General features: G+C 38.8%; 1 protein-coding gene across 1 annotated transcript in view; it reads left to right on the forward strand.

The window, feature by feature from the left end:
• The window catches only part of Erc2 (ELKS/RAB6-interacting/CAST family member 2), an 841,184-nt gene that overhangs the window by 324,416 nt on the left and 489,310 nt on the right, over positions 1-27,458 (forward strand). The window contains 1 exon segment of the mRNA XM_052190312.1: positions 7,239-7,406. Within this exon segment, the coding sequence (XP_052046272.1) occupies positions 7,239-7,406 (168 nt within the window).

Raw genomic sequence — 27,458 nt, forward strand, 5'->3', positions numbered from 1 at the left:
ACCTAAATTCACTCAGTCCCAGTCCAATCTTGAACTCAGGAATCTGCCTACTTTTGTACCTTTCTGACAAGCTGGCTCATAGTGCAGCTGCCTCTGTTTTTTTAGGTCTACGAAGGTCTTCATATAATTTATGTTGTATCCTTGTACTTTGCATAGTTAAGAAAATATTTTAAACTCATGTTTTCAGAGTCCTTTCCCACAGCCGTATGGACTATCCTGAAGCTCACAGAATTTACCATCTTTGTTAAGGGTATAGACATACCCTTGCTTCTGAGACTTGTATTGTTTCTGATTATCATGGAGTCATTAACCTTGGCAGTGAAGACATTGCCTGATAACTTTGGCTGGGAGAATGTTTTTTAAAGGAGGAACTCAACACTCATGGAGACCCACGCCCTGCTGGCTCTGCTCTAGGGGTGGAAAACCATGTCATGCCATTCCTTCCAGGCCATGCGGGACTCGGAACCACTGTAATAGGTTTGGTCCAGTCTGGTCTTGGCCTCTCCAGGCAACCCTTGAAGTCTTCATTCTATCCTTCTGGAACCATGCAAGCACCAACCTAAGTCAGTGTGATGACATTTCCACAGCAGAGTTAGAAAACCCTTGTTTGTTGCTGGACAGAAATCCTGCCAGAAACATTCAAATACAAAAGAAACTAAAATCCTAAATGTAGTCTCATGTTCCATGGGCTAGAACTTGGAACCTTAATAGAATCACTGACCTGTTGTTACCATATGATAACCATATGCCACACATGACTTTTGAGCTCCTGAGGCATGGGTGGTCTTAATAAGATGTATAGGAAGCTCAGAGTAAGTGCTAGGTTTTAAAACAGTCTGAAAAAGTAAAATTATCTCATAATTTTCATACTGATTATATGCTGAACAGTGATATAGATATAATGAGTTAAATGTTGTTAAAATAATCTCCTTGTTCTTTTTAATAGTATAGCTTTAAAAAATTTAGAGTTCCAATGTGGCTTATATCATCATATTTATTGTGGATAAATTGGCTTAGATTTTTTTTCCTGTAGGAGTGGACATTCTTGCTTTAGCCAGTCTACATATGCCACACACCACTCACCTCTTCAAGGTAAATCACTTGTAACATCATTTATGTTAATTGACCAATTTTCAGCTATTCATCAACTGCAGAAACTATCAAGATACTTCTTGTGTGACTCTGGAATGTTAGCTTTCAATTAAAGTTTGCAACAAACTAATTAACTGTCCTGGAGAATTTATTCCCAGGTGGGAAACATATGTATCCACCCACGCAAACACCTCCAAGTACCTACATACTTATCATCCACTGTGTGCTGAAATATTTTAAAATCAATGTTGGATGATATAAAATACTCTGGTAGTGTATATTAGAGCACAAAACCTTACCCTTCCTTAGAGTTATTGGTTAACCATCCTTTATTACATTTCTACAGTATATAAATCATTGGATTAAGGACTGCAGAAAGCACAGTAATAAAATATAAATATAATAGCAAATATTTATTGAGTGTTTCTGGGTGCTAGTCACTGTGCTAAGTTTCATTCTTCTGTTATTATTTAACTCTCAAAAGAACTGGATGAAGGAGGTACTGTTATTATCTTGATTTCTTGTATCCTACTTTGTTCATGCTTCTATTCTATGCTTGGGTTTATGGTCATTGCTGTGAATTGGTTGGACATGTATGTGTACTGAAGTTTGTGAAGAGATGCTTACTTGAATGTTTGCTTATCTATTTATTGAACTCAATGCCATGAGCTTCATTCTCATTCTCAATCTTTCTCTTTCTCAAGCCCATTATATCTAGCTCACATATTCATTCCCAAAGACTCTGCTTCCCTTCAGTTTTGTCCTTGTGTTTTTTTTTTTCCTTTTAAACCTTCTTTCAATATGGAGTGGAAGAACTGGAGTAGAATTTGAGGTCCTATGTGTAGAAAAAGCAAAGAAGAAAAAGGACTTTTCATTTCCCCTAGGTTCATGGTACTGTGTAAAAATCTAGTTTTAAGATGCCTACATCTTATCAGATCCAGAAGTTATGGTAGCTATTTCTGAGTAGTTTAAGGTATCATTCTCTTCCTTCAATGCCTGCAGGAACTTGAAGGGTTGGTGGGGGAATTCTTGCCTCTTACAGGCCCTTGAAGATGGAGACTTTCAGAGGGTCTGACATCTTGCAGTTCCACCATCTACCAAAATATAGCCTCTAGGATTTCTAAATAATGGGAGAATGTTTTTTAAGCTATTAACAGCTTTCCATTTTAAGAGAATTTCTCATTTCCTTTTGATCCAGTTGTGTGTGTCAGTGTGTCTGTATCCATGTGTGTCCACATATAACAACATGTAACAAACATATGAAAAATAACTTTGTATCTGGCAGTATAAAACAAACACTGTTGGCAAACACTTCCAACAGGAAGTGATGTGCTACATTTGGGAATATGACTAAAATCTCACACGTTATCTTTCTGCAAGGGGGCTAACTAAACAACCCAGTCTTTTTCAGCATTCAGGAGGGCAGAACATTGGCTGTGAATGAGAACGAGTGATTTCCACCACAGCAAGTTCGGGTTTTGAGGTTATTTTGTTGTTTGTGTCTTTGGAAGCTGTGTATGTTATGTATCCTTCCAACTTCGAAGCTATCTTCTCATTTGAATGATTGTGAGTTGAATCAAATTCAAATAGACCCTTAGCCCAAGTCTGCTATTAGGGAAAACAAACAAACGGAAGGACTTTGGATGTGGAATAAACTATCTTGGGAACTTTTGTGAGCATTCTGGTTTCCTTCTCTTTTAAAGTTGCTCTTCATGAAGGCATGTTTGTTTTATTCCTGAAGAGTTGTCAAGTAAGTCGCAAGCAGCGTTTCCTTTCTCATCGAGTGTTTGTCTCTGGAACGTTGTTGCCATTTTAAGATTGACATAAACCACTTGATTCTTAAAATTATTTCTGGCACATCAAGTAGCACTTGGTGTTCTGTCACAATCTTGAAACTGTTTCTGAAGGCCCACATAAAATACAGCAGAGAAGTCGGAAGCCTTTTCTATAGAATTTTTAGAAGAACACCTCACTATTGTAACTGGTTATAATTCCTGGGTGCTGACATGAAGATTAATAATGTTTAACTCTGATTTTGGCAATTTCATTGCCATAGTCCTTTCCTTTCAAGTTATTACCTGGAACCTAAGTGATAACAAATGTTTTGTTTTATACTGCCAGATACAAAGTTAATTTTTCATATGTTACATGTTTTTATACATGGACACACACACGGATACAGACACACTGACACACACAACTGGATCAAAAGGAGATGAGAAATTCTCTTAAAATGGAAAGCTGTTAGTAGTTTAAATACTAGGTGACTAGGTCTCATGTGGTTAAATGATATGGGGAAAATGGGAGTTCAAATGTATGGGTTTTTTGTGCATTGATTATATCATACAGTTCTCGTTTTCTTCTTTTTTTTTTCCTCTTGGAAATGATAGCCCTCTTTGCTTTGCCAAGTATTATTATTGAGTCAACTGCCAAAGTTTAAGAGAGAGTGTCAAAGGCTCTTAAAATTATTTGGTGTTGAGTGAAGGGACAAAGAAAGGTATTCCACATTCCCAAACAGTTCAACTTTTATCTTTCTACCTGATGTTGGGCCATGATTTAGACAGGAAGGCCTTCCTGATTTCTCCTTTTTAATGTACTGTACACTGTTGGCAGATATCAGCATGTTAGTAAGGGCAACTTTAATCCACTCATTGATACCCATTTTAGAATTACCCATTGTAATTTCTCACAGGATAAGCTTTTTCTGGCCTTCTCTTCACTATCGTTACACTTCTGTGGGTCAGAAGTCCTGCATGCTTGCTTGTGGTTTTGCACCATCTGGAAGTTCAAGTTTGACTTTAGAAATGATGTCATACTTGCTTACTGCAAGCTGAGTTAATGTTGGTTGAGAATTGGATGCAGTTCAGGTCTAAGTTTTTTATTTAAAAAAAAAAAACTCTCATGGGTTTTTTTTTCCCCCCTCTTGATTCTAGGAGATTGTACAAAGCTTTAAAGATAGAGGGAAGGTGATTGAAGGGCATGTTCCAAATTCCTTTGAAGTTCAGTTCATGCCTTATGGTCATGGAAAATAAGCTCCCATGCAGAAGAACTCAGCTGGCACTGGCATCTTCCTGCCACATTGAGTTTGGGTGTTGTGAGTACCATGTTGATCACATCCATCCTTGCTCTCCGTTTTAGTCCAGGAAAAATATTCTCATAAAAGGGCTTACCTTTAATCTCTTCTGGGCTCAGGACAGTTCACAGCAGGGCACTGGCGAATCACAAGTGGTGAGAAAGTGCCACGAACCCTGCTTGGATTATGCACTTCATCCAGTGCTCTCTACTGCCATTCCTGATCTCACATGTTGGTGTTGATGATGGGTATTTCCTTTTGGTCCACAGATGGACCATCCTGCTTTGACTGCTAGGATGCAGGACTGTCATCTTAGAGAGCCTGCTGTTCTCAGTCTCTGATCACAGAATGTTAGCTCTCTCTAGTTGTGCCATCAGAATTGCTCACATCTACATCTTGTTGCCACAGTTGTTTTTTTTTTGTTTGTTTTTTGTTTTTTTTTGTTTTTCCCAAGACAATCACTTGTCACCCTTTCTTGCCTGGTTATTTTAACCTTTTTACTTCTTGTGGTTGCTGCTGCATGATTTTCTGTTGTGGAGGGCCAGGACCAGACATCCATCACCATAGCATTCCATCATTCATTAGTAACCCATTGTTCCACAACCCCTTTGTTCTCTCAGGAGGCTTATATGGTATTTTGCTTTCTGGGTCTGATTTTGCTATTGTTTGGTCTCTTATTTCTGAAAGAGCTTGTCAATTCTCAGTTAAGTACTTATATTTTTCAATTTTGTTGAAACACCAAATTTAAATATATTGAAGTATAAATTATAGAACTATATGGTTTGGTGAGCTTTGATAATTCTCTGTATTATGTATCTTGATCAATATGCTCTTGATCAATATGTAGAGCAAAAGTGTCCTTCCTATGGAATCATATACAAGACTTTACAAACAAAAAGTGAAAAGGGGAATACACCGGCATGCCTGTCATCTTTTAGTACTTCTCCCATTTCCTCCCATGTAGCCAAACTTGCTGTTCCTTCTTCAGGAAGCATGGCATCCCATGGTCATGCCCATGTCAAATAATCCATATTTACTCAGGTCTTCTGCTCTTTACACATTCTATCAAGTCTTCCTCTGTCCCACCTTTAATATTATTTCATTGGGGTATTGATTTCAACCTAAGAATTATGGAATGATAGTGTGGTGGTTTGAATGAGAATGGCCCCCGTAGGCTCATAGCTTTGAATGTGTAGTTCCCAGCGGATAGACACTCTGGAAGGATTAGGTTGTGTGTCCTTGTTGGAGGAGGGGTGATCCCCAATTAAATGATTCATTTAATGGAATCTAATACTAAATGGTCATAGTATTGCCTCACAGCAGTAGAACTGTATCTAAAACAGACAGAGACATTCAGGTGCCGTCATTTATGTCTGCTGACATGGTAGTACAGTAATTTTAGCAAAGATTTCTAGTCTATTCTTAACATTCAATTGGAAAAACAAATGCCTTGGGAGTAATGTATTAAAATATCATTGTTTAGCACAGAATCTCCTAGGAAACTTGTAGATGGTTGCTGGTAATGATTAGGGACATAAGCCTTCCCATGGTGTATAATGGTTGTTCATAGAAACTGGCACAGCGTGTATTTGTAAACATAAGAGATAATGCAGTGGAAATTGATAAAGGAGAATCTGAAAAGACAACATTAATTTTAAATTATTTTCATATTCTTTGTATTATTGATATTTGTATTTCTGATACTTTGGTGATTTTCTTCTATGACCTGATCTGAGTTGTCTAGTCTAGAAATAAAACTTACTTTATGCATGGTATCCAGAATGATAAATTACCCATAAGGTTTGGGGCTTGGGAAATGACTGTCGATAAGATAATTGCCATGCAACATGAGGACCCTAACTTGGAACTCCCGGAAGCCAGGGAAAAGTCAGATGTGGCAGTACATATCTGTACTCACACTTCTGGGGAGGCAGAGACAAGAGGATCCCTCCAGGTTTGTTGGCTAGAGAGTCACTATAACTGAATGGTGAGCTACTACAGGTTTAGCACGATACTATGTATAAAAAATAATAAACCAATGTGGAGAACAGTTAAAGAAGTCATTTGTCATCAACTTGTAGACTCCACATTTTCAAATACATATGTGCCCGTGCATCCTCACACACATGTACACACAATCACATGAACATACCACATATAAATACACACAGATAAAAATACGAAAAGCTTATGCTTTTTTCCTTTAATTCATAACATTTGAAAAATGTGAGTCTTGATTTTCTAAAGTTTGGACTCAGGTAAAAACGGGGATTCTTTGGTGCTCTTTGTCTGTTTTTAAAAACGTGTTTGGAAAGCAGTCATCATCCAAGTTGAGGATGTCTGATTTGCTCCCTGGCGGCATAGCTTCCTCATGGCCTCGTGCATTTTTCTAATTTAGCAGCCTCCCTATGTGTCTGTCTGGTGCATCCAGATGCTCTTTGTGTTTTCCATGTTCTCGGATGGTCCTGCAAAGCATGAGCAATGTTTTCCCTCCCCAGGATCTCATGTGGAAGAACTCATGTGCCTTCTTCTCTGCCCTAAGCAAACACATTGTTTCCCATAAGTAGGGGAGCAAAGATGGGAACATACTACTATTTGGCAGAGCCTTATTTCATGAAAACTCTACAGAATTTTTAGAAAGTATTACTGTTCAGCTATTTGAACAACAGAACTTTATAGTTGATTATAGGTTGTCAAAAAGTATTGAGGTGATTTTAAAATAGATTTATATTCTTATTTTATATGTTTGGGTATTTTTCCTACATGTATGTCTGTGTACCACATGCATGTGGTTTTTCTAGAGGCCAGAAAATGGATCCCTCAGAGTTAACAACCTTGGAGATAGTTGTTAAGCACCATGTGGGTACTGGAATTGAACCTGGGTCCTCTGAAAGAACACCCAGCTGGTGCTAATAACCACTGAGCCATTTTTCTAGCCCCCCCCAAGGTGTCCTTGAACAGAATTAATTACACTCTGCTCAGGTGCTGTCTGCTGCCACCCCTATACACAGAACAGGACTGATTATTGACGTCTTTGTAAAGCCAAATCCTTCTGTCTTTGTCCCCATCTCAGGTAGATGCACTGAGATTACGGCTGGAAGAGAAAGAATCTTTTCTCAATAAGAAAACAAAACAGCTCCAGGACCTCACTGAAGAGAAGGGCACCCTAGCCGGAGAGATCCGCGATATGAAAGATATGTTAGAAGTAAAGGAAAGAAAAATCAATGTTCTTCAGAAAAAAGTGAGTAGCTGATACACCCCCTTCAAGCTGAGAGTTGCTGCCATATACATCTCTGATATTTTAGAAAGATTTGGGGCTATGGAAGATAAAGTATATTTTGAAGATTTAGATTAGAATTAACAACTTTTTACTTACTGGCATTTAATTTACTAATAGTTGTACTGTGTTATTTCTAGCAAGACCTGTGTGTTTTCTATTTGATTACCCAAGGATTAAATAGAGATTTTTTTTTTGTACTTTGCAATCTAAATCACTGAGGAATTATACCAATGTATATACAAATCTAAAAGTTAAGTCTGTGGGGCTAAGAGCTGGGGTTGTAACGCAGTGGTAAGAGTTCATACTTAGCATGTGCTGGGCCCTGAGTTCATGTTAAGGAACTCAGGAGAGATGAGTAGATGAAAATATAAATTCCTAAGTAGTAATTTAAATATTTTTCATTATGAAAGTTGATATATTTTAGGGAGTGTGTCTTATGACATACTTCAGATATATTCTGTAACTATATCCACTTTGGTTGATAACATCTTGTTGTCTTTATCCATTTCTATTGCCATAGCAAACATCTGAAACTGAGGAATTTATGAAGAGTGACATTTAATTTCTTACATTTCTGAAGGCTAGAGAGCCCTGGATCAAAGTCTGTTTGCTTTCAAGATGGCACCTTCTCATTATTACATGCTCCTCCAGGGCTAAGTTCTTCATTCACACAGGATGACAGAAGGCATAAAGGCTGAGCTAGTTCCCTTTTGCCCTTTTATAAGGTCCTTAATCCCACATAGAAGGTCATGACTTTCTTGACCATCTTTTCTTATTTGATATAATTTATTTACATTTCAAATGATTTCCCTTTTCTAGCCCCCCCACTCCCTGAAAGTCCCGTAAGCCCCCTTCTCTTCCCCTGTCCTCCCACCCACCCCTTCCCACTTCCCCGTTCTGGTTTTGCCAAATACTGTTTCACTGAGTCTTTCCAGAACCAGGGGCCACTCCTCCTTTCTTCTTGTACCTCATTTGATGTGTGGATTATGTTTGGGGTATTCCAGTTTTCTAGGTTGAACATCTTTTCTTAAAGACTTCACCTATTAATACACTGGTGATTAGGTTTTAACATATATATGTTTGGTACCACACCTAGACCATAACAGTGACCAAATCCACGTGGACTACTTGTAGTGATTTGGTCACTTATATGAAACTAACTTTTACTTAGTAGGAATCAGAGGAGAGAACATACAAGGAGTTCTCCCACAGTGATCCAATTAGATGCTCAGCTTCATCAGGGCTCTCTTTTCTTCCTTCTTTAAGTGTTCCATTTCATTCTCTATTGGGAACCTTGATTTTTGTGAAATCGCCATAGTTTTACTTTGGAGAGTTCTCATTGTCTGTGTTATGCAGTTTTTGGTACCCAGCATTTTTCTTCTTATTGCTATTGTCATCTTTAAAAGACACTCAGCAAGAGGAAGCACTGTTTAATAACCCTGCTCTCCTCTGAAAATCAAAATGCTAGGAATATACAGGAATTTCTGATCCAGGGGTAGCTATTATGGAAACTGTGATCAGCAGCAAACTGACTGGCCAGGAAGCCACTGTGGCCAGCATGGTCCTGCGATGCTGCCAGTGCAGACACATGGGGATAACTGGCTCCTCCTTTTGGTCTCATTTGTCACCATCTCTCACCTGGGTTATTTCATCATTACCCTAGATGTTTTCTTACATCCATCTCCACCCATGGTTCCTACACCCTGTTCTTAGCATGGGATCTAGAATTTTCCATTTAGATCTCAAAAGAATTTAACTCACTCTCTAATCAGAACTTTCCCATGTCAACCACTTATACCACTTATATAATTTATAGGTCTCAGTATAAATGAAAACATGGAACCCCTTGCTCCCAAATTTGGAATGTTAAGATAGTAATAGTAGATCATTGAGTCAAGAAGGGTGGCCGACACAGCTGTACAAGTCACAAGTCCTTAATACTATCCTGTCCAAGTGGTTCAACTTTCACTGACATGAACAGGTGGAGGCTCTTACAAAGGTCATAGAACCCTAGCTGACCTCCTATTCTCTTTCTTTTGCTCATGCTATATTAGTAACTAAGGGCTGTGTATTCTTCTGAAAGACATACATGCTCTATCATAGTGCTGACCTTTTATAGGACTTAAGCTTTCATAGAGCACTCGTTCCAGACCCATGGTGTTATCTATCAACTGCTAAGGTCTTCAGTTGAAATGAGTTATAGGTATGATAAGCATATTATATCTTAAATATTTTTTCAAGGAAAATACATATAAGACCACTTAACAATAATTTATATATTAGTTTATGAAAATGTTTTGGGTATATCAGTTATAGAAAATATACTGCTAAAATTGTTGTTACTTGTTTCTTACTGTCTATTGAGATTATGTAAATGTAAAATTACATATGTTAATCTCATGTTTGTCACAGACAGAGCAGCTATAAACATTCACATAACTCAAGCCTTTGTTTCTTGAACATCTCAGTTCAAAAGGCTCTTTATCATAGACCTTAATACCTCCCTCCCACATAAAATACCATGTATATATTCCAAATTCCTCTGGTTTACATGTGAAATTTTATTTTTCTAAATAAAACCTATTACCATCTGGAAAATATATACCTTTTAAAAGTTTTTACTTGATACTATCAGATCCTAGAATGTAAGGCTTTATTAATTTTTCCACTGCTATATTTTTAGCACATATTTGTTCAGTAAACATTTAATGAATGGGTGAATGAACTTACTCCAGAGTTAAAATACTGAACAGGAGCATTTGATTAGATAAGGTTAGGGTCTACCATTATCACCTATGGGTCTACCCATTATCACCATAGGAAAACCTATGCCTACCAACTTGACTGGAGAGTGCACTGTACAAAGAAGAGAGATGACACATGTTTCTGTAGTCTGTGATGGGATTATCAGTGAATTTCTATGGCCTATACCCATCACCTTCCTATACTTCTGTTACCCATTAATGAATTCTCTACTCTTTCCTCTTAGAGAACAGGAAAAGTCTCTTTCTGATAGGTCCCTGATCTATTATGCTTGACCAGAAACCTAAATAGTATACTGGCTTACCTTTTACAAACAAATTAAAGTTAAATTAATTCTTGAAACTTTACCAAAGTGTTAACAAGGTTTTGTCTAGTTCTCTCAGGATGATGGTTATTTAATTGATTGTATTGCTAATTCATTTATGAACTTTTACAAGTAGATTTCCATATTAAGTACTAGGTAATTAATAAAGATGCTTAGAAAAGACCTGGGCAGGCAGAGACAACTAAGGACCCTTGAAGGGGGTGGGGTCTATCAGGGGTGGGGATGATCATGGAAGGTGGGACCAGCAGAGATTGTTACAACAGCAGGAACAAGAGTATAGTCTAAGGAGTCAAAAAAAAAAAAAAAAAAAGATTGTGTTAGCTTCCACTGCTGTGACGAAGTCTCTCAAAAAAATCAAGCCAAGGGAGGAGGGATTGGCTTTGGTCCAGGGTTTCACAGGTTTCTTTCTATGATTGGCTGGTTCCGCTGCTTGGGTCTTGAGGTGAAGCTGACCCTCATGGTGGCTGGACAGTGTTCCAGACAAAGCTATTCATCTCAGGGTCACTCAGGGCCACTCAGCTACAGAGTGAGGCAGGGGCAGGGACTAGTAGACTCCATGCCTAGTCAGTTGTTCACAGTGACCCACTTTCTTCAGCCAGCCAGGTTCCACCTCCTTAAATTTCTACCACTTTCTTAAATGCAACCAGCTAGAGCCTAGGCCTTTATTTAGCATATGACCTTCAGGAACATTTTTAGATCTGAGCCATGAAAGAAAGGTTCTATTTAAATCCTTAGCAGTGACTGAAAACAAAACTGGCATCTGCCGAATGTGCGTGTACAGAATACTGAGTATTGGGTTCTCTGTCCCATGCACTGTTTCAGTTACTTTTGACTGGCACCTAATGGTTCAGGACCAAGAATTTACCTCAAAGGACTAAGGAATGGTTTGGTTTACAATAAGCCTGCCCAAGGTCTTCTAACCTAGGTAACAAGGTTTATTTTTTTATGTTTGAGAAGATAGAATAAATTGGATAATGCAAATTGAGTGAATAAACTTCACTTTCTTTTAAACCCATGTTTGTATAATGATGACACCAGGTGTGGTCATTAGATGAGGAGGACAAACTCAGTTCATTGTTTGCCAGCAGTCGAGGCTATATATTCTCATTCATAAGGAAATAGTGGTTGGTAAGATATTGGGACAACACTTAATATCTAGGGAACCTTTTTAACTTGTGTGCGTATTTTGTAGGACTTTAAACTTCCCCCTGATAGCCAGAAGCAAAGGTCTGGGTACAAGTTTGGAAGTTTTAAAATTGAGAATGGCACTGTTTATGTATCATATCTTCTTTAAACAGCATGTTTAAAATCATGAACTTACTGGATTTGAAAATGTGAAGGGCTTAATCAGATTTGCATCAATTTTTTTCTTTTTACCTTTCTTTTGCCAATATATATGTGTATGTGTATATATGTGGTCACAGGTACCGGAAGGTGTAGAAAAATGTGTGCTTATGTGTGCACATGTATGTGGAAGTATAAGGCTGGCCTCAAGTTTCTTCCTTGATAGATCTCCATTTTAAACACTGAAGCAGGACCCTCACTGTAGCTCACCATTCAACTACATTGGCTAGCTTGTGTGCTCCAGGGATTCCTTGTCTTGAATGCCTGTGCTCTGGGTTTTCAGCTGAGCTGCCTCAGCTTTCTGGACTTTGCCTGGGTTCTCTGCCTAACATGCATGGTTTTTATATGGATTCTGGGGATCCAAATTCTGCTTCTCATGCTTGTATGGCAAGTACTGTACCCACGAAGATACATCCCTAGCCCATGTTTCTTTTTCACTAAGTATTTTCCAATATGTTTGGATAGGCAATGAGAGCCTTGCAGTATAGTGAAGGGACATGATCTATTAAAACTTAATAGTGACTAAGAAGTTATCTACAAAGTGATAGACAGATTCAGAATTGTGCAAACTTAAGCTAGACAAAGCCCCTGCATATGGTACAGGGGTGCACACAAAGTCCTGTCCCTAGGTAAGGAGCTATTGGTATTGATAGTTCCTTGGAGAGGGAGGGTTACTTTCCTTTAAAAGTGTGGTACCTGGTGGTCCAAACCCTCTAGTAGACAGCCACATCTTTGAGAGTGTAGAAGCAGGACTAATTGGACTGATGGGTTAAAAAATTAAAAAAGAACATAGTGTAGAGTGGATATGGATCGGGAGGTGGACCTGGGAGATGTTGGAGTAAGAAATGAGTATGAGAAAAAGACAATGTATCAAATTCTCCAAGAATTACTTTTAAAATATGGGGTTAATATAGAAGCCAATGATGCATTGTTTTTTGGGTCTGGAGACTTAAGAGTTTTGTCTACACTCATCATAAACATCTACTTTGGAGCAGGCTTGGATTAGAGTGGCATAAGCTTTGGATTAGGGTGTGTTGGTATGGAATAATAATAAGCTTATGTCAAAGTCAAAACTGTAATATCACATCGTTGGCAACATGCAGTGTTTTTGTGCTAGAAGAACAGACTATATTCTTTTAACTGGAGCTGAATAAAGAGAGAAGCTCAAGTGGCAGGTCTCCTCTGAGCAGCCTTTTACAGGAAGAGAGAACACTCAGGATGGACTTTTGACCCTGAGATCCTAGTTTGCCAAGGTACAGAGTATTTTACTAGGAAACAAAATTGTGGTTGTAAGTGAGTGGTCACTGCAATATCTACTTGATGTTATACCAAAGGCAAGAAACACTAGTTTTGTTTTGAAACCATAGACTTTTGTTCCCACACCTGGAATCAACATTCAGCTGATGAAGTGTTACTTGACTATTGAGTTTTTGTAGGAAATGCTATAAAACCTTGATGACATTGTACATTTGGAGCGTCTATAGTACCCATGATTTTAGGACATGGTAGCAATATTTAAAGTACATCAGTTTTTGATGGCCATGAAGATCATGGATGCTTAGAGCATAAACTTGCTACCAAAGAATTTGCTGTAAATTTTCAGTAACTATTTTCATTCTAGGTCTCAGTTATATGAACACTGTAAATGTATGTAGCAGGGGTCCTTTATGTAGTGAGGGAAGAACAAGCAGCAGATATGTAGATTGCCTTCTGACTTGGAAAATGGAAGGATGGGAGAATGGAGTTGGCTCCTGTCTATGGTGTGTATGGATCTGGTATCTTCAGCACCTTTATTTTCCATGTTTGGGATTACTGTGGTTGAAATTCTGACAGACAATATAAACTTAGGGGGAAAGATGCGCTCTTCTACTGAATTTCCTCTGTCATAGGATTTTTATTGCTGTGAGGAGATACCATGGCCACAGCAAGTCTTATAACAGAAAGCATTTACTTGGGGCTGGCTTACAGTTTCAGAGGTTTAGTCCATTATCATTATGGCAGGAAACATGGTTGAGTACAGGCAGACATGGTGCTGGAGGAGGAGCTGAGAGTTCTACATCTTGATCTGCAGTCAGCAGAAGGAGAAGGAGACACACTGGCCAGACTTGAGCTTCTGAGACCTCATAGCCCATTCTCAGTCAGTCACCCACTTCTTTAACAAGACCACACCTCCTAATAGTGCCACTCACTATGGGTCAGACATTCAAACATAGGAGTCTGTGGAGGCTATTCCTATTAAAACCACCACACTCCCCATGTATCAGTAACTTCTACAGTAATGAAGAGTGAAAAGGAGGAGGGGGAGAGGGAGGAGAGAGAGGAAGAGGGAGGATAGGGAGAGGGAGAAGAAAAGGGAGAGGAAGAGGGAGACGGAGAGGAGAGGGAGAGGGAAAGATCCTCTTGTCCTTAGGAAGCTGATATCCTGGTAGGGAAGTATTCATGCCTAACAACCCTTTATATAACTGCATGTAACATGTTATTGAAAGCATACTGCTTGGAAGTGTATATAGCAGAACTACTTCTGACTACTTTAAGCCATAAAAATCCATAGGAAAAAATCTCAAACCATAATAATTGGTTTTAGAACAAGATTATTTATAATTAAGAAATGTGTCAGCACAAGGATGCCAAAAGGAGGAGGCAAACATCACCATGGCTCATAACTAGAGCTAAATGAACAGTCAGGTGCCACCTCTGCTGATGGAGGCCCTCACACCCACCTCTGTCTGCTCTCACATTGTCAACTCGGTAGGGATTCAGACTTTTAGGACTGCTTCGAATTTTGTTCATGTGTGCCTCCTTGACAGTATGTATCCAAGACCCTTCCCCTAAATGGGTCCAACCTCCACCCTTGAGTTTTGAGCTCATTTTTATGTCAAGTCCTTTAGAAATTATTTTGTTGGTTCTGCAGTCTGGGAGAGATTTTGAGTTCATAAAGAAGATAGCTTCATCTCTTTTCAAAATTCTTACCACATGTTGACCCGCCTTCAATCAAAATGCACTGGGCTCTTGATGAATGAGAACTTGGGAAAGGAGAAATGTCTCTGAGATCTACTTCTGTCTTCAGAATAGTGTCACTCTATGAGAAGAGTCATTTGCCCCAGTGAAATGTCAAACCCACTCACTGTTCTGGGTATGGTACGTTCTGTGTAGGCTGCAGGAGGGAACCATCTATGAATAATAACGCTCAGAGGAGGAGATGACTGTTGCTCTTCCCACACCTATCACCTCCAGCCTTGGCTCTGTTTGCTGCAGTGAGATGTATACCTAAAGTAGGGCCTGGTGTATGCAAGCTTGTTCTGCATCTGAAGGCGGAAAAACAGCTGGCAAACCAGGGGTTGGATCTGCAACCATAGTAGTGGTCTTGGGTTTAAGGTCTCAACCCTCTTTCCTGTTTTCTAGTGAGCATTTGAATTTTTGTTTGCCACAGCTGGGAGATTGCTAGATCTACCTGGACCTGTAGAGTCCAATCCAGGGATGCTAGGCAGATCACACCTGCAATAATACTTATACAGAGAAAGCTGTTCACAGGAGTCATTCCCTTTATATATGGTTTATCTAGTCATCTTGACTATCTATTTCCCCTGCCTAGAGATAGTGTTTCCTTAAATGCATTTTACACAGGTTAGCAGAATTCCTCAGCCAATATGTGTAGCATTCTCCCATGCTTCTTCTATAGGATTTTTGAGGTGGTTTACAGTGATGATTATGCTGTTGATGTGTATGTGTGCATGTGAGTATTCGTGATGATGCTGGTTAAGTTAATTTTAACTGGCAACTTGACCCAATATAGTTAGTTATACCTGAGAAAGGAGTCTCAGTTGAGGCTCTGCATTAGAGTGGGTTGTGGGCATGTCTATAGAGGATTGCCTTGTTTTTTTAAGCCTAGGACAGTCTAGGTCCTTTATTTCTTTTTGTACATTAAGCCAGGACCCCATAGCTCAGGCTGCTTTGTTAGACCTCACAAACTGTGGTTCTCTGGATGGAGCAGGCTGGTGTTTTCACTGAACCCAGGCATCCTTCTCTTTGGCTTCCCTTCTCTTCTGAACATTCTATTTGATCCACTTCAAGAAGATGTCTCTGCTCTCAGAGTGCTTTATGTGCTCAGTTCACACACTTACTTCTTTGGCAGGAATACTTGTTTACTTGCTTGTTTACAGTGAGGCCATTGCGTGGTGGGTAATGCGGAGTACTCTTCTGTTTTGTGGTGGACTCTTCCTGTTTTGCTGTGGCATTCCTTATGAACATTCCCCATTCCCTTGATATCTATACTATCATCCTTCTTGTGGCCTAGTATGTATGGGGTCAAAGGATCACCTCCATTTTTCTTAAAAAGCTGGAGGAAATATAGTGGTACCTCCTCCCTACTCTTTGTGTTGGGCATTTTGGTGAGTTCCTAGGAGATGAGTTCTAAGGCTGAAAGATAGAGCATTGTCTTAATTGTTAACTGAAGTAAGAGAGTCCAGTCAGCTGTGGGTAGCACTATATTTTTTTGTACTGTGTGAAAAAAATCCTAGTATAAGTCTGCCAGTCTGCTTGCCTGCTGCCTGTTTGCTGCCTGCCTGTCTGCTTTCTGCCTGTTGCTTGCCTGCCTGCTGCCTGCTTCCTGCTTCCTGCTGCCTGCTGCCTGCTGCCTGCTACCTGCTGCCTGCTGCCTGCCTGCCACCATCCTCTCTAGTTCTTTCCTCACTTCATTGACTTTTTAAGTCAATTCTCCATTAGAGGTGATGCTGTGTGGAACAGCAAGTAGGCATGCTTTCACATTCCTGTCTTGTGTTTCTACCTTTAATTCCCTCAATGGTGGGCTTAACCTGAAGTTGTAAAACAAATAAACCCTTTTCTTTCCCAAATTCTTCTGCTCACAGCAAAGAAAATGAGACCAGTGTTGCATATAGTTTTTACTACACACACACACACACACACACACACACACACACACACACACACACTAGCTTATTTTTAATATTCTTTTAGCTCAATGGCAGGGCACTTCTAAGCCTCCTGTGGCAAATGTGCCCTTACCTTCACTCTTGGCTCAATACTACTAATTATGCCCTCGCTTAGTTGCCTGGTTATTTTCTCCTTGCTTAGCACCCTAAATCTGCCCTCAGCTTAGTTGCATTTCTGATCTCCTGCCTGCTATCCCAGGCTCAGTTGGGGAAGTAACCAATGACCTCTCTACTTGAGATCTCACATATCTGATGGCTGTCTCTCCCTCCAAAACATGGTGAATCCCCTTTCCTCCTCCTGCATCTCATAGCCTGCCTGTGGGAACCTGGAAGTCCCACCTCTTCCACCCAGCCATTGGCCACTAGCATCTTTAAGATCCAGTTTGTGAACAGGACCTCTACTGTTCACATGCAAATTCCAAAGCATGGGAACCATGCCTTACAAACTGATGATTGAACTATTACTATTGTTCTATGTTTTATAATTTTTATATACAATGTCCCATACTTATAGAGAATATATATTATTCTCTTTTGAGTTATTAGAACAATTAGTATTTAAGTTTATCTGGTCACTGTAGTCATGGTATTGGTGAATCTGTACTCAAAAGGGACATCTCCCCTTCCAGGACGAATGAGATGAACAAGGAGTAGTTTCTGGAAATGTTGACAACTAAATCTGGTGCTAAGGGACTTGGGATTGCTGTCTAGTACAGGCACCAAGACTAGCATTTTCAAGGCTTGGCAAGAAGAGGCAGCACAGTGTGTTTGGGGGATCAAAAGTAGCTTAATATAGCTGGGCCACACTTATTGCTCCATTTACAATACCAATTTCACAGCAAGGAGCTTTCCTTTATGTCTTCTAGCAATCAAATATATTATGTAGTTAAAAATTGACTGACATTTTGACTTTCATACTGTAAATGTTCTCCCCTAGTCCCTTGTGACTTACAAGTGGCAATAATGATTATCTGTGTTATTTCAAAATGCAGTTCATGGCCAGATCTCATGCTGAGAACTGATTCTCACTCGCTGAGAGAGCTGAGCCAAACCAAGAGATGCAAGTTCACTTTTAAATAAATACTGGATTCCAGGCTAAGACCTCATATTCTGTACTCAGTTTCATCATGGTAGCTTTTGAAAAAGGTTTTCATATATAATCACCTGTAAAACACCCCCAAAAGTTTAAATTAAATTGTCTGGAGTGCACGGCTGCGACTGCCACTCTATCGGGCGAGGGCATCATGACATCTGTCCGTCTCAGTTGCCAGCTGTTGCCTGCAGTTTTGTGATAGGGATTAGAAGTGGTTGAGCCTTTAGATTTTTCAGTCTGGAGATGATTCTGTTTGTCTTCCCACATACTCCCCAGGCCATTTGATTTGAATCAATCTTATTTATGTGGGAAGGAAAATTTTCTGTCTGTCTTTTTCACTTATCCTGTATTTGGCAACGGGTCCTACTTTGCTGTGAAGTAAGGTTATGCATATCTATATTAGCATGTTTCAATGTATATTGTGAGGGAAGTCTATAATTCAAAGTTTATATAATACATATGTAAGTTTCCCCTACAAATAGTTGTTAAGTCAGGGTTGTATGTTCTTTGGTCTATAACTCCACAGGATCTTCCTAATCTCTAATATTATCGTATTATTTCCAGTATTTCTTTTTCCTTTTCCTCACCAGATTTTACAACTTTTATAGATCAAAATATATAACTACCTTAAACAGACAATTTTCACAGAAACTTTCTGAATTAATGGCATAGAATATATATGTCAGTTTGGGATCTTGTAATAATATTTGTATTATGTTTCCTGTTTAGGTTGCTGGTTTCTAAAAGCAAGTAATAACACAAACATATAACTAGTAACTTATCCTTGGTTAATGTAGTTATAGTTCTTCATAAAGCATATATAATTCTAGCAAAAATGCTGCAATCAGGTTTCTAAGGTGAAGATCCCAAGATTCCTCTCCTCCCTGGTGTCACCCATGAGTGTGACCTAGATGTATTTGGTGTTGATGGTTAAGTTACATTACACAGTACAGTTGACTTTAAGAAATAAAGATGGTCTACATATATGTGACCTAATAACAACAGCATGTTCAGCTTGTCTCCTGAAGTTAGAGAGTTGGCAGGACCAGGCAATTTTTATGTATTCTAAATTATCTTCTTTTGCCTTGAGAATGGAGAGGCCATGTGGCAAGGGCTGCAGGGTCCCTGTGACTGGCTGTGGCTTGTCATGTATAGCAGCAAAGAAGAAAAATTATGATTCCAAGACCCCAGAAGTCCAAATTTGGCTAGCAGTAAGAGGGTGCTTCGATGCGCATGTTCTATTGGAGCTTCTAGACAAGTATCCATCATGGCTGACACCCTGATCCCATCCCTGAGCATAAACTACAGATATCTATGTAGGACTTCTGACCTACACAGTCATGTTTGATAAGTGGTTGTGGTTTTAAGTGACTAAACTGGATGTGTTTTGTTACATGCCTGTGGGAAATAGATTCAAGTGTATAGTAACTGATCAAAAGTTCAGTTGCAAGTAAACAGGACTGGGGTTCAGAGCATTTGGACAAGGAAGATTATAGTCCACTGAAGGAACACTCTCAACAAAGCCATTTCTAAAGCCTTGAGTTCCCAATTTGGGAATCTTTAGAATTTTTATAAATTTTTATAATTTTAGAGGTTTTTCATTATTGTAAAATGTTTGCTTAAGTGTAAACTGTTTATATTATGGTATTTCTGATAAAGTAGTTGAAAATTTTGAGAATGTGTTATTACACATTTATGTCTGTTTCTCTAGGAGATCTGGAGTTCAGTGAAAGAAACAACAGGGCTTATTCATGTGTTTATCTCTATAACCAGCACAGTTTTAGGCATGTTTTAGGTGATTAGTAAATGTTTGATAGAAAATTGAAGTGGAATGGACAGAATGAACAATCTGTCCAAAGTTCTGGTTACATTCAAAGCAAGTAAATAAGTAGGAAGGGCTGTGTTCCAACAAAATTTTATTTTATGAATGGCCAGATTGGCCTATGGGCTGTAGTTTACTGAATTAAAAAACTATTATAGCCTGTAGGCAATTCTGTCACATAACCACCTTCATGGAACATATGAAAATTTTTTTTAACGCATTCTAAATATTTAACTGAGGTGAACAAGGTATACTTCCTTCCCAGGGGTGAGGTCTTCCCTACTTCCTGCTCCATTCTACAGTTTATTTTTCTTTTTTGTGAATGATTCTGAATGAAGCAAAGCTAAGCAAACAGGATGTGTGCAAATGAATAGCACCCACTGACCCCAGGTGGAGATAGTTCTTTCTGTAGTGCTAAAATATGATGCTAAATTCTTTAAGTTACATATGATACACTAACTTATAAAAACACATAAAGGATGGCATCTACCACAGCTCTTCAAATTATAATTGTTTATGAACTTAGGAAGAGCTAGAGGCACAGCCACAGGCAGTCAGGTGAGCAGGTAGGAATGGAGGGACAGAAAGTCTTAGCCATCCTTCCATGTTTACATTGTCTTAGAGATAAGGGTCCTACAAGGTCTGTGGGACCTTGTGATGGCATGTATAAATGTTAGACATTGGGGAAACTTAATGCAGCAGAATCATTGTACCAGGGCCATTTCAATCACTGACTCTTCCCATGGGAATTCATTTTTTAAAAGTTAAGGTGCAGGCATCCACTTAGCTATAAGCCTGTGATCTACTTAAGATAAAATACTCTGGAGTGATTAATTATCCAAATAAGTGATGATATAGTCAGGCATAGAAATTCGTCAGTATAAATTATATCATAAAAGAATATTTAATGGCATAGAAAAATACTCACGTTATTTTTGTTAATTGAAATAAGCTATAATGTGTATATAAAGGAATATGTCAAAATGTATGTGTGTCTGGAGATTTTAAATCTCCAGTCATGCATATGTTAGTTAACTTTCTATTGTTGCTATAATGAAATTCCTGAGAAAAATCAACTTAAATGAAGAAAGATTTATTTATTTATTTATTTATTTATTTATTTATTTATTCATTAATTATTTTGACTAATGTTTCCAAGGGTTTTAGGCCATTGTCAGTGGACCCCATTGCTTTTAGGCCTGTGGTATCTGGTGGAATACCGTTATGAATATACCATTGGGAGTGTCTAATAGAAGCTACTATGTCCCCCAGACAGACAACAAGAAGCAAAGCTTGATGGAGAAGTCATGGAGGAAGCAAAGGGCTTGGAACAATATACCCTCTTCAGTGGCTTCAACAAGGTCCCGCCTCCAAAAGGTGCATCACTTCTCAGTGGTAGTGCAGACTGATGGAAGCCATGACTTTGGTATAAACTCTTTGTGGACATTTCAGGATCAGACTGTAAAATCCAAGTTGATAGTATTAGGGTTATGGTTATGGTTAGGGTTAAGGTTAGGGTGAGGGTTAGGGTTCATCTCCAAAATGAACATAGGGTCATAGCTCATGCTTGGTTTCAGATTTCTCAACAAAGATGTGTTGAGTGAAATATACATCATAGTTGACTCATGAAAAAGTATTATTTGAGACTAAATATAAGAATTTAAACCCTAAATCCTATCAATTCTTTTATGTCTAAAGCAAAGAACTTAGGGAGCAGGTGCTGGATTAATTTATGGAATCTCTATCTAAATTTACATATAGCAAAGTTTACTCTTTGTGGTTTGTATTTTTATGGGTTTTAACAAAAGCTTACAGTTGTGTGGTCCCATCCATCATTGTGCTACAAGACAGCTCTGTTAGCTCAGAAACTTCCAATGCGCTGCTCTCTTCCTAGTCAGTCCCTGCCCCCACCTCTGGAAAGTATTCATTTATCCCCCTGTTCCTTTGACTTTTATCTTTCCCAAAACACCACGGTACTGGAGCTAGGCAGTGCAATGTGAATCTCTTGTGTATGGCTTCTTCCACTTTGCACAGTGATTTGAGGTTCCTTAATTCTAGAGGTATCAATAGTTCATTCTAAAACTACTACTTTTAGAGGTAGTGTTGTAGATGACCTCTCTGTTTAAACATATTTCCATGTCATAATCTCATAATCATGAAAGTATTTGACCCATGAAGTTGCCTTGAAGCCAATATATACTTGTCACAGGACAGTCTATTGGCATTGAAGAAGATGAGGAGGTGAGGAGCCTGAGAGCAAAAAAAAAACCAATGTTTTGTCCAAGGCACATGGCAGACGTAAGGAGAGAATTCAGAACCTTTGGTGCTAAACTCGCCAAGTTATTGTGGAAGTGAGATAGGTGGGAGGCTAACCAAAAAGTTGTCAAGGGAAAAGATGTGACATGCTTGTGTGTACGTGCATGTGAATTGCATGTGTCGAAGAAGCAAGAAACAGATTTGAGAATGAAGAGAAGAAACCAGAGCTTGGTTTACATTTAAAATGAGAAGGGTGTCTATTCATTGTTATTGCTGTTTGTAGTGTGTATGTGTGTGTGTTCCTCTCCATTGTCTAGATTTTTACAGTAAAGGGTATCTAGAGAGGGCAGGGGGCAAACATCTGCTTTCCCCTGGGATCAGATATATGGTACTGTCCAAAACTTTAGAGGTGTGAGTTCAACTTGTTGAATATGGAGATATTGAGTTTTTCCTGAAACCTGAGCTTTTTCATTCTTTGTTACTTATCTTTTATTTCTTGATGAATAAAGTACTTTATTTTAAAGTAATTTACAGATAAATATGCATTAAACTTTTTTGAGGAAAGAAATGGTATAACTTTTCTCATTTAAAAAATCAGATTAGGTCTTTGAAATAGAATTTTATGAATTTATCTGACATTTATGTATTTATTTTTATAGGGCAGTGAAAAAAATAAATATTTAACCTTAACAAGAAAATACATATTTATGGTTTATAATGTAAAATTTAGGGGGAAAAGGAATGAAGCATTTATTTTCTCACTTAAGTTGGTCATGGTAATGACTTATTTTATTCTTTCATATATCAGCTAATTGTATTCTGTATTATTTTAAGCCTCCCTCTCAAAGTACATTTATAGACATTGACTGAAGGTCACAGATGCAGAACTTAGTTAAACACCCAGGGTAATTCATGTATTTGTCTGTTTACAGAAACTTTAACTTAATCCTCTAGTAAACATGACACTTGTCATAAGGAAATACAAGTTATTTGTCATGTTCAAATCTAAACTCTTAGAAAGTGTTATTATTGAGGAACCATAATTGAGCTTTTGGCTTGGAATTTCATTTCCGTTTGTAATTCAAACATTTGTTGTACATTTCTCTGTGGCTTATACATTTTTTTCATTTCAATGCCACAAGACCTTTATTTAGAATTTTAAGCTAAACATTTTTTCTTTGAATAATCCATCTTTTGATGCTTTTATAGTCTCTATAATCAAGGATGTGGGAACCAAGCAGACTGAGCTAGATGTTACGGTAGTTCATGAACTAGTTTGTTGTTAGATAAGCCACTAGTTAGAGTGTCAGCACGGATTAATGCAGAACGAGGAGGCAGAAAAATTCTACAGTGCTTACAAAATTAATAATTCCAGATAAGGAAAACACCCAAGGTACCATCCCAGTGCAGGGACATCATGAACATCAATTGTAGTAATTGAAATTGCCTTATAGCCCACAGGAGGTGCTAATTTGCTCAGACATTTTTTGGCAAACTCCTGGGTAGCATCTGCTTGTTCCAATTGTTATTTATAAGCAGTAGTGCCTGCAGCTCATGAGATATCTTTCTGGGCCTGCCTCTTCCTAACTGGAAATAAGGGCTTGAGGAATATAGAAGATGTCAGTAGCCACAAGCAACTCAAATTCCCCAAGATAAAGACCATGGCTGGGAAGAATTGAGCAGGCAAGTGAAGATTACTGACTCGGCACTAATAATAAATTTACGAGACTGCAGAACAAATCATGCCAAACCATCTTTATGGTTTTCTAGGTGGATGTGCAAGATTAAAGAAAGGAATTTAATAGCGGTAATATCTGGAATTGAGTAAATCATCTAATTCTGTGTCTCCACAAATCTTTGGGGGCAGTGGGGTGGGGGAAGGGCAGATGGAGAATCACAGTGAGAACTGGCTCTGAGCACTGTCATGTGGATTCAATTTAGCTGTTGTAATAAATTATAATGGAACAAGGTCCATTGGGATGATGTTGGGATCAATAGAAGGTCAGGCTGTAACATCTCCAGCAGTGGTCTGAAAGAATAGATAACACACTTTATTAAGCTTGGCAGGCCAGGAGGTTTTGCAATTGTTGTGGTACACGACCACTGCCATCAGTTTTATGAAGTGCCTCTTGGGTATGTGGCACCATAGGGTTGCTACATAAAGGTAGAATATGGACAATTGGTCTGAGTGATCAACCTGTTTAATAATGATAACCTTATGGTTATATGGTCTATAACATATAGAGGACTTCAAGGTCTTCCATGCATAGCACACAGCCATATTCATGGATTGCTTCTTTTAATCCCAATGGCAGTCCTTAGAGAGGGCAATGCAGTTGGTTATGATCAGAGGTAGTTGATTTCACTCTTACTCTGTACAAAGCTAACTCGATGTGCTCTTAGAGAAAGACTGTGTTCCTTTATTTGTTTATCCATTTGTCAATTATACTCAGTGTATTAAAGATGGTCCAAGCATAGTAGATATTCTTTAGCAATTTTAAAATTGGTGAGATCCTACCTCTGACTGATAGAATTATAAAATGAACACATGGTAAAAATTTTACATGACTCACTAATCTGTGAGGGAACAAGAGAGAAATTAAGCTGTATAATGAGCCTGGCAAACATTAATAGCGTTAGGAAAATGAAAATGAATGTATTAATGGAAGTAGAGTTAGATTCCCCATGGTATGGAGAATGAGGAAAAGTGAGTAACTTCTACTAGACAGTTCAGAATCTTTACATTTCTAGGTAAGAATCTGTTTCATCACTATAAAATATTTATAGTGTATTAAGCTGTACAGTTGCTCAATGATACTGGGAGACTAGAATCAAATAGCCTAGGAGAATATGATCATAGCAATAGCTTTCTTCTAAGGCCCAACTCTAAAGAAAGGCATATGGAATAGCCCCGTAGAATGTGGTTTAGAATAAGAACTACAGAGAATCTTTCTATCTCTGTGCAGTCATCAGGATTGATATGATGATCTGGAATAAGCTAGGCGAAAAGCTTCCAGGCATGCCTCTGGATATTCCTTTGAAAGATTATCTTGATTCGGTTAACTGGGGCTATAAGCCTCACCCTGAAGGAAGTTGGGTCCATTCCCTGGCTTCAGGTCCTAGATTGCATAAAAAGAATAAAAATAGTAAAGTTTGAGGAGGCTTTGTTCTCTGTTTTATGATTGTTAGTGTGATATGACCAGCTGCCTCAAGACCCTGTGGCCCTGGCTTTCCCATTGCGATGGTACCAAAGTGAATCCTTATATATTTAAATTGTTCCGTCAGAATATTTTGTTACAGCTACAGGAAAAGTGACTAAAATTGGTACCAGAAATGGGGCTATTCCTGGGCAAAATTTGGCTATATGGTTTTCACACGTGAGAACTAGTTTTAAAGAGAGCCGTGGAACAGTTGAGGACTTTGGAATAGAAAAGTCCTTGGATGCTCTAACCAGAGCTGATTAGCCTGTTCTGAAGGGAGACTCGGAGAAAGGAATGGTGAAAGAAACTTGAGCTGTAGATGATGCTTCACTGATGAAGTTTAAGTGCAGAGTCAGGACTCTGTCAGGAGCCAAATTAAGGGCCATTAGTGTGATATTTTGACCAATAATATGTCTTCACTCTGTCCATATCCTGAGAAAATGAGTAAAGTTGCATTTAAAGAGAATATGCTAATCTGTTTGACATAGAAAATTTAAAGACACTAGAGTATCAGGCTATTATTGCCTGGCTACTTTTTACTGCCCTTATCCACTACTACAGTGAAAAAGAGGAAAATTAAACTTTTAGCCAAGTTGCATACTGAAAAAAACAATCTGTAATTGTTAAAAAGAAACATCTTGCTCTGCACTGGGAAGACAGGACAAGTGCCCTGAGATGGAGACCTCATCCATCAAAAGTACCAGCTCATCCATCAAAAGTACCAACTGTGAAAATGCAAGCTTGTTTGAAGAGAATGAACCTAAACTGAAACAGATACTGCCACTAAAGGAGTGCTTGGCTCCTGAACAGCATCTGCCTATAGAAGTGTTTCCCTAGGGACAGCATACAGAACTGACACCTTTGTGTTTTTTAGACCACTGGCCCCAACCCAAGATGACAGCAGGGACTGGTAGTGCCATCCATGTGGTGCTGGTTTTGCAAGCATGAAAGATGGATGACTGTTGGGGTCATACAGCCTTATGCCTCAGTTGTGGAGAGCCACAGACTCTGGACAGCGTGTACCAGGTTTGAGTTCTTGGAAGGAAACCAGGAGAACCTACATGAAGCTATGAAGGTGAAGCCTGAATTATAGAAGGGACCAAAGGATATCCCCGATTCCAGGACCTGGGGACATCCACAAGGGCAAGAAACTATCACGCTGTAGTCTGATACCCTGCAGTTGCAGATTCAGAATAATGGGGTTATTCAATCCTCTTGGAACCCAGAGTTTTCCATCATGAGCACAAGATGTTGGACATAGAGCTTCCATAGTTGTTGTTATTTGTTTGGGGGTTTTGTTTGTTAGTTTTTCTGGTGTCCTTCTGCTGGTTAGCAGTCTTGCTTTGTTTTAATCTTCCTTGCTAGCCCCTTTTGGAATGAGAATGTTTATTATCATTTTTTGGGTTTTTTTTTTGTTGCTGTTGCTTTGCTATTGTATATTGGAAGCATGTAGGTTACTTTTTTTATTTTATAGGAGATTATAATTAAGAGATTTCTTTGCATCTCAAAGAAGACATGGATGTTGTACTTTAGGCATCACTGCTACTGTTAAAGACTGGGGAGGTTTGAAGGTTGGGCTGACTATGTTTTTTCTCTATGAGAAGGCCATATGATCAGAGGAAGAGTGGTAGAAGGTTATGGCTTAAAAGTTTAGGTGCCAGATTGACAGAGTGTAAAGTTATGAAGGTCAGCGTTGATTGTCAGCTTGGTGGCATCTGGAATCACTTAGAAGGCCAGTCTGTAGGCACACCTGTGAAGGGTTGTTTAGATTAGGATAGCCTTTAAGCATACAGGTTAGGGACAATCATGATGGGACTGAAATGGGGAGACCCATCCCAAAGGAACTTGGTTTCAACTTGCATAAAAAAGAGAGAGCTAACTGAGCGTGAAGATTCATGACTCTCTTCTCCCTGATGTTGGATGTTCCCTTAAGCTCCTGCTACCTTGACTTTTGCACCATGATGGGCTATTCCCTCAAATGGCGAGCCAATAAAACCTTTCCTTCCTGAAGTATTTGGAGTATTTTGTTGTAGCAGTGGGAAAATTTCTAAGATATTCCTTAAATGCCTCAGAGGTGACTTTCGAGCCATAGCGGAAATTCTAATAATTTTGGGCCATAAGTCCCCCCCCCCCGCCTTTTTTTATGTAGGGAAACTTAAGCCAGAGTCCCGCTGAAGTTGCCAAAAGTTTCTTATGTCTTTATTTCAAAGATGTTCAGGATCCATTCCTTGACCCTGGGCTTTAGAAGAGTATGGAAGTCC

This window comes from Apodemus sylvaticus, chromosome 8, assembly GCF_947179515.1.
Source record: "Apodemus sylvaticus chromosome 8, mApoSyl1.1, whole genome shotgun sequence".
Taxonomy (NCBI): domain Eukaryota; kingdom Metazoa; phylum Chordata; class Mammalia; order Rodentia; family Muridae; genus Apodemus; species Apodemus sylvaticus.